This window comes from Phalacrocorax aristotelis, chromosome 2 (genome assembly GCF_949628215.1).
Source record: "Phalacrocorax aristotelis chromosome 2, bGulAri2.1, whole genome shotgun sequence".
Taxonomy (NCBI): Eukaryota; Metazoa; Chordata; class Aves; order Suliformes; family Phalacrocoracidae; genus Phalacrocorax; species Phalacrocorax aristotelis.
The window spans coordinates 20,827,699-20,842,514 of record NC_134277.1 but is presented as its reverse complement, the minus strand read 5'-3'; the positions used below and the strand labels follow the sequence as shown (position 1 = coordinate 20,842,514).

The 14,816-nt window shown below is 39.0% G+C and overlaps 1 protein-coding gene across 8 annotated transcripts in view; it reads left to right on the top strand.

Annotated features, from left to right (window-relative positions):
* MLLT10 (MLLT10 histone lysine methyltransferase DOT1L cofactor) overlaps nucleotides 1-14,511 on the top strand; it is a 137,674-nt gene extending 123,163 nt beyond the window's left edge. For 6 of the 8 annotated variants that reach the window (XM_075082678.1, XM_075082677.1, XM_075082674.1 and 3 more), the window contains 7 exons: nucleotides 1,462-1,616; nucleotides 3,508-3,696; nucleotides 4,091-4,179; nucleotides 4,305-4,666; nucleotides 9,690-9,792; nucleotides 10,559-10,771; nucleotides 11,106-12,366. In XM_075082678.1, the coding sequence (XP_074938779.1) occupies nucleotides 1,462-1,616; nucleotides 3,508-3,696; nucleotides 4,091-4,179; nucleotides 4,305-4,666; nucleotides 9,690-9,792; nucleotides 10,559-10,771; nucleotides 11,106-11,180 (1,186 nt within the window). In that variant the 3' untranslated portion in view covers nucleotides 11,181-12,366. Of the gene's footprint in view, nucleotides 1-1,461; nucleotides 1,617-3,507; nucleotides 3,697-4,090; nucleotides 4,180-4,304; nucleotides 4,667-9,689; nucleotides 9,793-10,558; nucleotides 10,772-11,105; nucleotides 12,367-12,860 lie in introns of those variants that run through there. The other 2 variants (XM_075082675.1, XM_075082673.1) reach the window with 2 other exon arrangements.
* Nucleotides 14,512-14,816: the final 305 nt, after the last annotated feature.

Here is a 14,816-nt window from a genome sequence, read left to right as displayed (position 1 = left end):
AAACCTTCCTTCCTTATCGCTTCAGCACATCATGTAAACAACTAGTTTTAAGGCTGTTTTTGCCATGTCTGTGCTGAACTGTTAAATGCTGTTGAGTTGTCATCTCTTGTCAAAAAACGCTGCCCTGGTTAGTCATTCATCAGGGCTTTTTGTTTTAACAAGTGTTTTTCTTCTTTCATGCTTTATGCAAAAGAGAAATTATTTATAAATACTTACAGAGCTCTTAAGTCACCTACTTAAAACCTTTTCTCATAAAAATCGCTTTGCTCTGGTGCCTACAAAATGCTTGACAGTCATTAGGTAGCTAATGTGCTGTGACCACTGCTTATTACGCTAATCATAATTAACACACTGATTTCCTGAGCACTATACGTTGTCCTATACTGGGACTGTGGTGGTCTTGTTGGTTAGTTTGTAGAACTAACCTGTAGAACAGTACAGCTGTTATCCTTTTGATGGCACCAACAGTTGTTACTTAAAGTAATAATGAATATATAAGAATCTAAATCTGAGCTCACTGGAGGTGATTTAAAAAAAAAAAGAAAAGGGCAACAAACCAAACAAAAACACCAATCAGCTTTTAGTGGGCTTTGGTGTTGGTCCTTATGAGGAAGAGAGCCATGTGTACATGAGACCAGAATCCCGAGTCAGAAATACACTGAGCATCTGGTTTTGCACACAGGTTTAAGTTTTGCCCCATCCAGCGCAGAAGCAGCCTTCACATAGGACCTGAGGGGTACCCAGCTTTCTTAGGGGCTGTGTGCTGAATATTTAATTTTCTCCTGAATGAGAAAAGACATGTGGCAAAGGGATTATTCTTTGTACTATGTGTGATCATGAGTAAAAAAGGAAGCATATTAAGTGTGCACAGGACAGGCAGAGGATAACTTTAACTTTCATTGCATCCCTTGTAAAAGAATATTTTCATGTAGTCCCTCAAAAATCTGGTTTTACATGATTCTTTTTAGAACAAGTTAGGCAATGGAATTATATATGGTATCTCTATGTGGAAGTACCATTACTGTGCTGATTTTAATATATTGTTTTTATTTTCCCAGTTTTCTCTGGGGAAGGCTTGAAGATCCACCCCCACCTTCCCTTTTAAAGGCAGGTCCTCTGTGTATCCATATACAGTGGTTTCCTGCTATAGAAGTGTGTGTTGTGTAATTTAATACAATGCTGTTTGTCAGTTAGGTATTACGTTAGTCTGTATGGAAGACGGGGTTATGTGCTTTCTCAGTATAAATTCTCACACTGTGAAATATTACATCTTTCTTTTATTAAAGCCTTGGCAGTGAGAACCAGGAGTTCTTAGTGATTTTGATGAATTAACTTAGTCTTGGAAGTGTAAGATACGTAGGTGCTAAGGGCTGATACAAGGTAAGAAACTTCAACAGCCTTTTACTAATACGTTTCCTGCCATCCTTTTCTTTAAATAATAAATTGCAATATTTTCAACAGATCCCCTGTAAGCAGCTTGCAGATTCGCTATGATCAATCAGGGAACGGTTGTGGGGAAAATTTGCCCCCAGTAGCAGCCAGCATAGAACAGCTTCTGGAGAGGCAATGGAGTGAAGGGCAGCAGTTTTTATTAGAGCAAGGCACCCCTAGTGACAGTAAGTACTCACATTCTGTTTATTACTGCTTTTGTTAACTGTGTTATTCAGAACTGCCATTCAGTGCTTGGCTGAGAATTTTTTTTTAAAAAAACTTACTTTCTGTTGTGAATAGAAATATAACTGTAGTGTGTAATTGTAACATAGTTCTTAATGCAGCACGTGCCTTCAGTAGGTTACAAAAGAGTTCTCTACAATTATCTGCATTTTTACGGTGGGGAAATTGTGTCATGCAAGAGGAAGTGACTTGCAGATCCAGCTGGTTGGTTGCAGAGTTTGGAAATGAATTCTGGATTCTTAAATCCGCTACTGTAAATAGTATAGCACAGTTTGCCAGTTTGCTTTATGTTGTGTGATAGAAATCGGCATTTTTTTTTTTAATTGTTATATTTTCCAGTTTTTGATTCTGTTGCTGTTTTAAAAAAGTATTTACAAATGTTAGGCAGGTGTCCTACTGGGCTTTCATATCTTGATTATGTTCTGTGTTTCTTGTGAAATTGTCAGAGCAAGCAAATAATTATTTTCTCAAGTTACGTTTGATAGAGTGGAATAGACGAAGAATAAATATGTTAAAAGCATAAATGATGTGTAGATCACTTGGATCTCCATATTCAACAATATATCGGCATCAAAGCAATGATTGAATACATTAAAATTTTTTTTTCTAATGGCAGGTTAGGGTTTTTGTTTGTATTTTATTTAACATATTATTCTTCTCATTGGTAGTGTAAAGTGGTATCTAGTTGGTATTTTTATGAATGGTATCCTGACAAAAATGCTAATTGTGAGGAAATTCATGCAGGGATAATCCTTTAAACATGATAGCTGGAGGACAGGTTTAGCTAAGTCTTATTGCATCTCATTTGGGCTCACTGAGGGTTCCTTTGTATGTTCTTGAAGAGGAGGGATAAAAGCTAAATCCTTGGGAAATGACCAGATGTGCCTATACCAGTAGACTTATGTCTGTAGTAGGCCCAGAGGTCATGTTAAACAAATACAATTTAGAATTAAACAAAAAAAAAAAAAAAAAAAAAGAAAAAGAAAAGGGCTATCCCTGTGGCTTTACAGTCATACTCTAGTACTAGTTGGGAATTCCAAGTTCTGAAACCAAATTGGAGTTTCAGGAAACTGTGCTTGGTAAAAATCGGTTTAGTACGGATGATGATGCCCTTTTTCTGCAAAAAAAGGGGTGGTAACTGCAGTGCTCATACAGTGCTCCCTGCTGGGTGATTTGTAGATCGCCGCTCAAAGCAAATGAGAGCTCCTGCTCACAAGGTGTGCCATGATAACTTAACGTTGGACGACATTTTTTTGCCTTTTTTTCTGTAAGTTTGTGATTCACTGTACAGGGCTTTAAAGGAGAAAAACTCCCTTTAAACAAACTTGCTTGTTTTTACATAAATGTTGCTGGTTGGCTGTGTTGTTTGACAAATATGCATTCTGCTAACTTCTTCTGTTTTGATAATATTTAAAATTTCTAATACTGCAGCTGAAATAGATTTTTCCCAGCTATGCAATTAAACTGTGTTACTAAAATACTATTTTCATATTCTGGTTTGGGGATAAGTTATCATTTACTGATGTTTGCTTAAAATGAATGTCAGCCCTAATGATGTGACTTCATCTGTATTTAAGCCAGGGTGTAGATACATTGCAAAATTACTATCACTTGCTACATACTTTTTCTGCACTTCAAATTACACAAAACTGATCCTAAACCTTTCCACTTAAAGTAAAATTTCTGAAATGTATCTCTCAGTAATAATTTTACTTATATTTTCAGATATGACTTAATGCTAGTATTAAATTGTAATACAGAAATTAAAGAAAATGAAGATGTTATTCATGCTTTGAATGTGGTTGTGAAAGATAACATGCATTTTTATCTTAGTTTTAGGAATGCTTAAATCATTACACCAGCTTCAGGTTGAAAATAGGCGGTTAGAAGAACAGATAAAGAATCTGACTGCTAAGAAGGAACGGCTTCAGCTACTCAATGCACAGCTTTCGGTGCCGTTTCCAACAATAACTTCAAATCCTAGCCCTTCTCATCAAGTACATGCCTTTCCAGTACAAGCAGGTAGGTAGAGTATTCAAGTGTCAAAGTATTCAAATATGTATTTATATGAAATATCTATTTCATCTACGTATGCCATTGATGGGATACGTGTAGGGTGAATACAGATTAAGTATTTGGTGTGTTTAAATGTTTAAAAGTCATTTGGAAGATTTATATGAACCAGTGCTACTTGTTTCAGTGCAGTTTCTTTTTTACTTCAGGCTGGAGCACATGTTTGAATTTATTGATTCACCTATTATTTAGGTAATATTTTACTATTCAGCAACGATTTCAGGGCTGACTTTACATTTTCTGTGTTTACCTTTGGCATTATTTGGAAATAATTATTCTGAATCTTTTTTTTGCACGTTACAGAAGTTTAATCACTGTGTGTTTTTTGAAATAATTCCTTTAGCACCTAGCACTGATTCCTTGAACAGCAGTAAAAGCCCTCATCTGGGAAACAGTTTTTTACCAGACAATTCTCTTCCGGTATTAAATCAGGTAATTTTTATTTGTTTCTTCTAAACTTAAACTTGTTACAAGTTAACTGATCATAGTCCGTGCATTGTGCAGTTAGGTGAAATTTTATGCAGCTGAGGGGGTTTTGTTGTTTGTTTTTACACCAGGAGATAACCTCCAGCGGACAAAGCACCAGCAGTTCATCAGCTCTTTCCACTCCACCACCTGCTGGGCAGAGTCCAGCTCAGCAAGGCTCAGGAGTCACAGGAGTTCAACAGGTCAATGGTGTGACAGTGGGGGCACTAGCTAGTGGTATGCAGACTGTAACCTCCACCATTCCTGCAGTGCCTGGTGTGGGTGGAATAATTGGAGCTCTGCCAGCCAGCCAGCTGGCAATCAATGGAATTGTAGGGGCTTTAAATGGGGTAATTCAGACCCCAGCAACAATATCACAGAACCCTTCTCCTCTCACTCACGCAACTGTGCCACCCAATGCAACGCATCCTCTGCCAACCACGTTAAATAACAGGTAAGCGTTTGCTGATTTTTCTTTGTTTGCCCTGATAGTGCCTGCTGTTCTTCAGTTGAGCTATATTTTTAACTGTCTTACTCGAAAGGTACTGTTTCTTCCTTAGCCTGTAATTGTCAGGCTAGGATCTGCTCCTGATCTGTGAATGAAAGTAAGAAGGCATTTCATGGAAGCCTTAGTCAAGTTAAAGAAAAGATGTTTTCTCTTTAGCTTTTGGGAATCCTGGTGTCCATTTATTCCTGTTTTTTAATCAAGTCATATTCCCAAACAAGTGTAATTATATAAATGTGCTTCAGCTTTCTCTCTCTCTCTCTCTCTCTCTTTTTTTTTTTTTAAGTTCAGAAAACAATATTCTTTGCCCTGCCAATTGTTCTTCCATGATTAAAGTAGCACTGGAAAAGCTACCATTTGTTGCAGTAAGAAGGGGGGAGGGGGAGAAGGAGAACAGTATAGGGTCACGTAATTAAAGATGTAATAGGCATAACTAACCAGAGTAGTGATACAGTTGCGTGGAGTTTTCAGTTCTCTGCATCTGTGACTCCAAAGACTACAAAATATTTTTTTTTCAAGTGGTGTTCCTAAGCATTTTTAAATGCATAAAAAGATCCACGTTTGAGTATTCGTAACAGCCCTTCCCCAAAAACCAGGTATCATCAGTAGCATAAACTGCTGCTGCTTGAGCTGCAAGGCAAATGGGTAACAAAAGGAGACAGCTGCTTTCCAGGAAGGGGAATGGACTGCTTGGTCTGGAAGTATTTTGGGATAGAGCAGAACCTGGGCTAACTCATTCTCTCAGACCCCCTTCCCCCCACCACTTGTATTGTCCTTTGCTTAGGAAGGAGAGCTATGGTTCTGTGCAGGAAGAAATGCCTGCAAATTAAGGAGTGGATTACTTGTCTTTAAGTAGAGTTTATTTTTGGAGAATACGGTGGATTACCCACCAAAAAGGTGCATGGGGTTGGAATGATGCACGGGATTCCTGGTTTGGTAGCTTCTTTTTCCAGTTTCTTGCATTGCTGTTTGTTTGGCATCTCCTGAATGTTCCTGGACAGTATCACTGGGTGGTATTGCTTCAAGAGGCTCATAAAACCTGATACTTCCAAGTGTATCCTGCTGTTTTGATGTGCTATCATACCAATACTGAGGAGGTTATGTTTTTCATAGTTTATACCATATATGAACATAACATTTCATATGTCATAATGAAAGAGATTTTGTTAATGAAAAGTTATCTTCTTTACTGAGTATCAGAGGTCTGCTGAAAACACAAGAATTTTGTGTTACTCTGCCCAAAAGTGTGAGGAGTGAGAAATGCTAGACAAAATAAATAGTATTAATCAATTGTATAACGCTTTCTTCTTTCAGGTAATGCCAAAATATACCAGTCATGCTGCTGTTTCCTCATATGTTTTTGTTAATAGATAGTTTATTTATTTCTGACTCTTTATATTGCAGAAGTTCCCCTGCCCGCAAATAATCCAACTTTACTGCTCTTGAGTGTGTAGCATAGTAGTAGACTACTCCAGTTCACACAGAATACTGTAACTAGTATCCTGTTCATTAGCTCTCATTCTAACTTTTAGCATAGTCTGGAATACTCCAGAGATTCCTGATTTTCTGCTACAACAAACTTATGATGTACAACTCTGCCAGCATTTCCATTTTTCTATTTCTATCCTTGCATTCTATTTCTGTCATGCATCCTTGCCTGATCCCTTTCTGCACTGCTTCCTCAATAATACTAATTTAAGTTAAGCATGAATTTTAAATTTAAAATTAATATTGTTTATTTTAAATTTAAAAGTGCACTTTTGATGCAGCTTTCTGCTTTGAGCTCATCCAGATGATTTGCTTGGCCCCCTTCTGTCTGAGGTGTTTCACAATTGCCCCCATTTTCTGTGAGTTTTCAGTATTTCTAGTTCTATGCTTAGAGGAAAAAAGTTCAGGCCGAGGAAGCACTAATGCTAGTTAGTGATAATATGATTTTAGCAAGGACACATATGTTCCTCATTCCTGTTTTGTCCATTACAAATGATTCAGTGAAAAATATGAAAAAACCTTTTCTATTACTGGAACTACTTTGAGAAGAACAAACCAAAGTATTTTCCACTGGTTGAGATTGTTGGTTCTGAAACTGTATGGGAAACCATTTGTTCCTGCCACTCTTGAGTTCAATGCTGTTTCAGTGGCAACTAGTTGACTATTTCTTTAATGTCAAATTCCTCTAGGCACCACTACTCTTTGAACTGCGCAAGTGGGAGGGTTAAATGGTAACAAGCACAGGCAGGCATGAAAGTTTGCTACCATGCTATTGCGAGCTCTCCGAACCTGGTTAGATCGCATGGTGGTGATTGAGTTTGGAGCTGGCTTAAATCAGTGTTCCCAAGGTGATGGGGAAGTCACATGAGAACTCAGCCCTACTTTCTAACTTTTTTGTGTGTTTCCCCCCCCCCCCCCCCCTTCTAAAATTAAAAGACTTTCCACATGTTACTGTAAGTAGCAACTCACAGGAACTTCCCAAGCTTCAGAATCTGTTCTGATAGTTTCATGTGAAAAATAGCTAGATTATTCACCAGTACATGAAGACTTCTTTATGCATATTATGCTTATCCACATGAGCATTTTAACTGTGGAACATACAGAGGTGAGAAAACACATATCTGCACACTGCTGCTGGAGAGAGTTTCATATTGTAGGTACCTACATTCATCTGAGAAAGAAAAACACTCGATCCTTTTCTGGGAAGAAGATTACTTAATACAGATTGCTAGTGACCAGGAGATTAAGCAATTTGAGAAAGAACATAGGATTGTTTGTTTACATTCTCAAAACCAGAGAAGACTAGAATGGAGAGTTTCAGACTGGTCATATAATTTTTAATGAGAAGTGAAAAAGGATTAAATTTACATTGAAAGCTGATCTGGTTTAGAGAAAGCTCTTGTGAAATCCAGTGAACTGCCTCTTCTGGGAAGCTTGGGGAGCTGCAGCATTTTGTCTTGTGCAGTTAGGTTTTGTTTCTAGACACCTAGATCTCAGCTGCTGGCTGAGGGTATTTTCTTACAAGTGCCAGTGGTAGAGTAAGGGAGGAAAACAGTGGATAAAGAGAAGGGAGAACAGCAGCAGAAGAAAGTGCAAAGGTAAAACATGATATAGAGAAAAAAAAGGAGAGGATTTAAAAGAATGAAAAAGCAGTGTAGAAGATTAATTACAGTAGAGAAGAATACAGAAAAAGTGAAGTAAAAAGAGAAGGAGGAAATAATAATATTAGTCAAACTGAAGATACACTTTTTTTTTTTGCAGTTGTAACAAATATTTTTGATACAATTGAAGTAAAAGCTATTTGAAGGAATTTCAATTAATCAGCGAGTGTCATCATTTGAAAGTCAAACACATGCACAGTTCTATCCTATGTTAGGCCTGAGTTTTCCTGTTGCAGCTCAGGAGGAAAACCTAGGAGTTTCCTTGGATAGGTGCTTTCATTAACAATCAAATGAACATTGTTAGCAGTTATTGGGGAATAAATAGAATGGTGTTATCCATTTTGTGTTCTGTCACGTTAAATCCCTGGTGTGTGTGCACCTGGAATATTATGTGCAGTTCTGATTATGCAGTTTCAGAAGAGGATATCATATAAGGAAAAAACCAGTACACCAAGAATAATCAGAAGCAAAATAGCTTGCCCAGGACAAGCTAAGTAGAGTCGACTCCTTGGCTAGGGAAAAAGACATTGACAAGAGGTTTGAGAACCAGGAGAGTGCTAGAAATGACAGTAATGGATGTTGTACAGTAGATGATGGGAAATAGTAAGTGCAGCCCAGCCTGTGTTTCCCATAGCATTGAGGCCATCCAGTGAGGTATGAAACAAAGTTTGTGTTGCTTCCTAGTCTTAGCAGTGGAGAATGGTGATGCTGTGGGTATTTTCATACTGGCTGATTTAAGTTAATTTAATTCCTTACTACCAATCACAACCTGCAATCCTGTCATCCTTTGTTATCCTATGCACACCTCCTTGCTGGTACTAGTGTTTGTGCATTCACACAATAACCTCATCTACATTAATAGATAATCTTGCAGTTTGTTTGTATTGGCTCAGGTTTCGGCTCTGGTCCCATGAGATGCAGCTCATTGTGCGAGAGCTGGTGCAAGGGGAGGGGACAGATATGTACAGCTGAAAGGGAAATACTTAACCTTTCAATAGCAGGGTAAACCTATCGTGAAACCACATCTTAATAATTCAGTGGGTGTTTTAAACTAGTAAAAGCTAACACTGGTACTGAAAGAGTAAATCCAGCTGTCTTCCTGGTGTTCTGTTCCAAAACCACCCTTGTTCCTGCTGTTGGTCTTGCAGTGAACTGGCATAGCTGAAGAAACCCTTTATTGCCAGACCAGTCGTCAGCTGGATTAGTTCCCTGCCCAATTTCCTAAATAACTGTGGAAAATGTTACATAGGCATGAAAATAGGGACTGGGAGCTAAGCAGTAGGCAATTGCAGAGGCAGCCTGCTTCATTCCGTGGCAGCATCAGTTTGCCCCGCTTCGAGGCTGAACATATTTGCTAAATTATGGACAAGGTATAGGCAATAGTGATCGATTTGAATAAGGCAAAAGATGAGAATTATAAGGAAACCAAGGCAAAGTAAATGCTAGTTAATTAAGTATTAAAGATTGGCAAGAGCTGTCTCATACTATAAAATCTGGCCTTTCTGTATAAAGTATTTGAAAAAATGTAGAAATGGTAATTATCATCTGAGTTAAACATAATGTGCATGTAGTAGACAGCGTTACAGGCAAGATGTTGCTGTTGCTCAGCATAAATGAGACTGGGGATGGTGGCAGTGTCTAAGTATGTATTAAAAAAATGCAACTGGACAGACAGACAATTTAACATTTGACAGTATGCAATCAAAATGCTAAATAGGAACCATCTATTTACATATATCTTTTCATTGTTTCAATGGAAAGCTGAAGTAAGAAGTTCCCATACTTTCATATAAACTACAGTATTACCCTGTCAACCCCTACAGTGCCTCAGGACTAGGATTACTTCCTGACCAGCAGAGACAACTTCTTCTCCATCAACAGCACCAGCAATTTCAGCAGTTACTAAGTACCCAGCAACTCACATCAGTAAGTTTTCCAGTTAATTATGATTTATTCTTCTATTGTATTCTAAGGCATGGATAAACTCCTCAGCCTAACACTAGAAATGTGTTTAACTTGGTATTACAGGTGTTGATAATCTTTTCGCTTTTCAATTGCTTCAGGCTTTTTGGATGGTAGTCATGCTAAATTACAGGATATTTTTGGGCTGTGTGTATTGCTAGAAGAATTATTCCCTAGTGCCTTCAGTCCTATTTTTGTCCCGTGTGGACATGGTGGCTTGTCTCCCTCAGCATCAGCTGTGGCACCAGTTCGGGACCGTGTATGGATTCTAACAACATCCTAAGCTATTCCCTGATTCCACTAGGACTCTAGCAAAAGATTTTTGGGTATCATCTTGTAAGCTGTCTTTGCTCTGCCTTGCAGCATTTGTATAGGCCATTAGGTAACTGGTTGAACTATTTCTGTTGTTAATTGTGTAGTTTTAGTACTTTGACAAGCATGGTTTGATATTCTTCTCAGAACGTTTCTTCTGAAAGCGGCCTGATGAAGCCAGCGGGCTTGGCTGAACTTCTGCTGAGCTACTGATTGCAGGAGATTTCATAGGCACTTTCTTCCCTTTCCCACAGTCTCATGGAACTTCATTAGTGTAACCTAAATTAGCTGGGATTAGGTTAAGGGTTGCGCTGACTGAAGATTTGGATAAGGAAGAACCCAGGGAGGAGCTATTTTTCAGTAACTAATTCTGGATTTTATTTTTTTTCCCCTCTTCCCTCTCCTCATATTACTCAAGGAACAACATCAGGCCCTTTTGTATCAATTAGTACAGCAACAACATCACCACCACCAACACCATCAGTCTGAAGTACAGCAATTGCAGATTACCGGAGGAGCACAGATACCCATGAACAGCTTACTTTCAGGCACACAGGCCTCGCCACTTAATGCAGCTACTACCAACCCATTCCTTACAATTCATGGAGATAACGCAGCTCAGAAGGTGACAGTAAGTATATTTCTCACCTCATTTTCAGTGTAGTACTTCTGTGAGGTAACTAGAAGATAAGAAGCAAGTTCTGTGCCTGTCGTCACAACTCAAGGGTGGGGGATTTTTTCTTTATTTCCTTTATTTTATTTTTCTTGAGCCTTGGGCCCCACTTAATGAGGTTCAGAACTCTGTGAACTTGTAGTCACTTACACCTAACCTGTCTGCTGCACACTCCTGCCTCCCTGGATCAGGACACCAATCCAGTGACCCTTGCCTTCCTCTTTGCAATTACAGCTGCAGCCCTAGTCCTCCTCACCCCACCTTCCCCAGCTTTGTGTCCACTACTTTGTAGGTCGTTCCTTCTATCACTTTACTTGAACAGTGTGTCCTGGCCAGGCCTCTGGCACTGTGGAGCTGCAGAGATTAGGTGATGACTTGAGAGAGGAGGAGCCTGTTGCTGGGAAGGTGAAATATGTGTTAGAAGAATGGGTTACGTGTATCTTGGTCCTGGTGTGAGAAGGTGAGGCTGTACACCGGGAGGCGGAACAACTCCTTTGCTAGGTAGAGTAATACAACCTTTCCTAGACAGATAAGGAAACAAGACACATTTTTCTGGCAAAGATGTTCCGTTGTCTTCAGCATTTGCCCATAACCTCCATCCCCAAGGCAGGAATTTTCTTCAAGGAGTCAGAGAATAGACTTCATTCTCTGAGTCATACAGTTAAGATCAGGGAGGATGAAGGGAAGGAGTGTGTGGAGCTTGTAAAAATGAAGGATGAGTAGAGCAGGAAGACGAAGTTCCTGTATTCCTTGGAGAAGACACCAAGTAGTAGTGAAAAAAGGGAAGATTGTCTGCAGCAGTGGGTGGGGAGAGTTTGGGGCTAGACATTGGTTTCCTCTCTGCTCCCCACCCCCAAAGCCTCCAGCTACTTTAGGGGCACAGTGGTGGAGAAGGACTCGGGCAGCTGGGCTTTTGTGGTACTTCCCAAATGTAAGGTGAGACACAAAACATAAATGATGAGTTTTCAAGACAGTTTTCCTGGAAACAGCTCCCTTCCATTCAAAAATACGAGCATTTACTTTGAGCATGCCAGTTTGGTCCGTTGTTGTGATGTTGGAACTCGACTGCAAGCTGCGGGGCTCCGGTAGATCCCTGTCTTTCCTGGTCACTGACTGTCAGAGCAGAAGCGCTCCATCACGGGGGCTTGCTCAGTGCCTTGCTTCTATTTAGAAATGCTCACCATTTGTTCTGGTAGATCTAAAATTTATCTCCCCTCATTTTCCAAAAATTGGTAGTGAATGGAATTGAGGCCCTCTATTTGTTTTTCAACAGAACAAACTATTCCTTATGTGACCTTATTTTTAATTTTTGAAATGGCTACTGCTAGGTTTGGACAGCGTGACCGGGCAGCACTAGTATGTGCTACCCTTAGAAATAAATTTCTTTTGAAATTGCCTTTTTTTAAAAAAAAAAAAACAGGTTGGAATTGAGACAGATTGCATTGGATTGTTGAACTATTGTAATGCAAACATAATTTTTAATAAATTCTCTATTTGCCAAAAGTTTGAACGTTATAACCTCATTTCCAGTTGGAGGAGGTTTTCCGGCATTTCTGAATGCTCAGTGAATGAGATGAGGCTTTTGCTCAGTCCCGTTCAATACTTGCAGGAGATGTTTTTGTAGCGCCTTATGAGATAGATAATTGTGACGGGGCAAAATGGAAATTGCACTTCTATCATGATGGAGAATTGTAGATTTCAGCCTCCTCCAGTGGGTAAAACGTAGCAGAGGTCACCTGGTATTTGTCTTGACTGTCAAGTTCTAAGGAGAGACCAAGAGCCAGGAAGAGCAAGTCTTGTTGGAATGAAAATAGAAACAAAATTGGTGTTTTCTAGTACGAGCTGTGATATCCTTAGTATGAGCTGCCTCAGCGCAGGACGACTCCTTAAATTATTCTTTCCTTTCCTGCTTTTTATCCTACAACACATGATTTACAGGGCAAAAGTTACTATTTAAGTAGCTCTAGTAAAGGCACGTCATCTGCTTTGTCATTTGTATGAACTGAATTTTACTTAACCCTGTATTTTATAATCTGATTTTTAGAAGTATTTTCTCTTACACAGAGGCTCAATGATAAAACTGGACCAGTTGCGTCAGAGAAGAGTTGACATTTGAATGATACTTGAGAACTGCTTGTCCTGCTGTTATAGCACTTCATCTGGCTGCAAACGGCAGTTTTCCCTTCTGCAGACTGAAGAAATGCAACAAGGAACTCTTACCGCACAGCAAAAGGTTAATCATTTTCCTAAGGATATTTTGGGCAGGCTTTCATTTGCTTTCTTGTTGCACTTAAATGGATGTAATTTTTTAATGTTTCAGACTGTGAAGTAGATAGATAAAACTCTGCAAACCGGAATTATTTTGTCGATACGATGGTACTAAGTACATATTCAACCATAGGAAAACATATCCTTGACACTTCAGTCCTAATCTTATCCATTTAAAGGCTCGTAACCTGTCTGCAGTCATGCATTTCTTTGGTTTCAGAGCAGTAGTTTTAAAAAACCAACGAGCCCCAACCCGAGCCAGTCTGATCTTCTGCTGCAGTTGCAATATAGCCTCTCAGCCTCGGCTTGTAATGGCAGCCTGGACTTGCTGTTTGTCGTTTCTTTTTCGCATGCCTGTTTTGAAACCTGACTCATAAGGAAATCCACTTCTGGACTTTTTATTCCTTTAAATTCCTGTTGTTATATAGTGGGAGTTTTTCCTGAGTAAGAATTACAGTATGGAATCCAAAGTTTATTAATTTTGGTGTAGGTTTTAACGTTCTGAGGTTTTTAAAGGAACCAGTTTGGTTCCAGCAACAAAGTTTTCTTACCAGATGCGAAGGCCACACTGGAAGAAGTACGTGTAGTGTTTGGCCTAAACCAAGTGCCTGTTGCTACCTCTGTTTTGTTGAAATGGCTGCAAACAGCTGATCATGCACTAGACGTGTCCTTCTTAGCAGCGGGAATATTCTGTGTTGCACCAGCAGCCTTCTTGTTCTGCCTTTACTAGAGGTGTTTATACCACTGTAGATAGCTCAGGCAGATTGTTACCTGGGTCATTTTTCACTAATAAATTACCAAAAAAGCGCGTTAATATTTCCCACTATAACTTACCAGTGGTTGAAACGGGTGAACTTGTGTTACAACGCTCGCGGCAGTAGCTGATTTCATGGCGTGAGTCTATGCAGTTCGGTAAAGGATCGTTTAAATGGGGGTAATGACCACTAATCAATATTAAGGTGGGAATTATTAGAGGAAAGGACCCAGCTGTAATTAGACCTCCACTGTGTACTTATTTGGAAGAACATGTTAATTCTGCAATATGTTTCTTAGTTAAACATTGCACAGTTCTTACCTCATTTCTGTAAATAAAGTTTTGTGAATCTGTTTTGTATTGTGAAGAATTCATAAGAAGACATTGATATTTTGATTTGTAATATTTCTAATTAGTAGATTTAATTGAAAAAGTAAAAATAATTTATTTTTATATGTTCTGGGGAATTTTTTAAAAATGCCACAAATCACTTTTGTAGATACTTTACAAAAGTAACCCAGTGGTTTATTTTACTTACTCAACCCACTGGTGGATATTCTGTAACAATTTGTACAAAAGGTAAGATGGAAATGTGCTGTTATTTTGACTAGATGTAAAATTCCAAGTGTATGAAAAGATATGTACAAAGTTTTTGTTAATAAACTTTAATAATGTTTATAGTTGTACGCTGCTGGTGTGACCGCGCGTCTCCTACAAGAATGGAATATTTCTACCAACGTCACCTGACAGAAAGGGTTTCAATTGCATGTGGCCGCTAAAATTTATTACAAGTTTTTAAAAATGCTTCTCATGTAAATTTTTGCTTTCAAGAGAGAACGGTGCAGCTGCAATACTGCCCAGGGCCATTCTTCCTTCCTGGCGGTAACTGTTCAGTTGCAGCCCTGTGCCACAGGCTGGTGTCAGAGTTTTTTGCTTTCATCCTTCAACGAGAAATTGCTGTGAAATGGCAGCAGGAGGGGC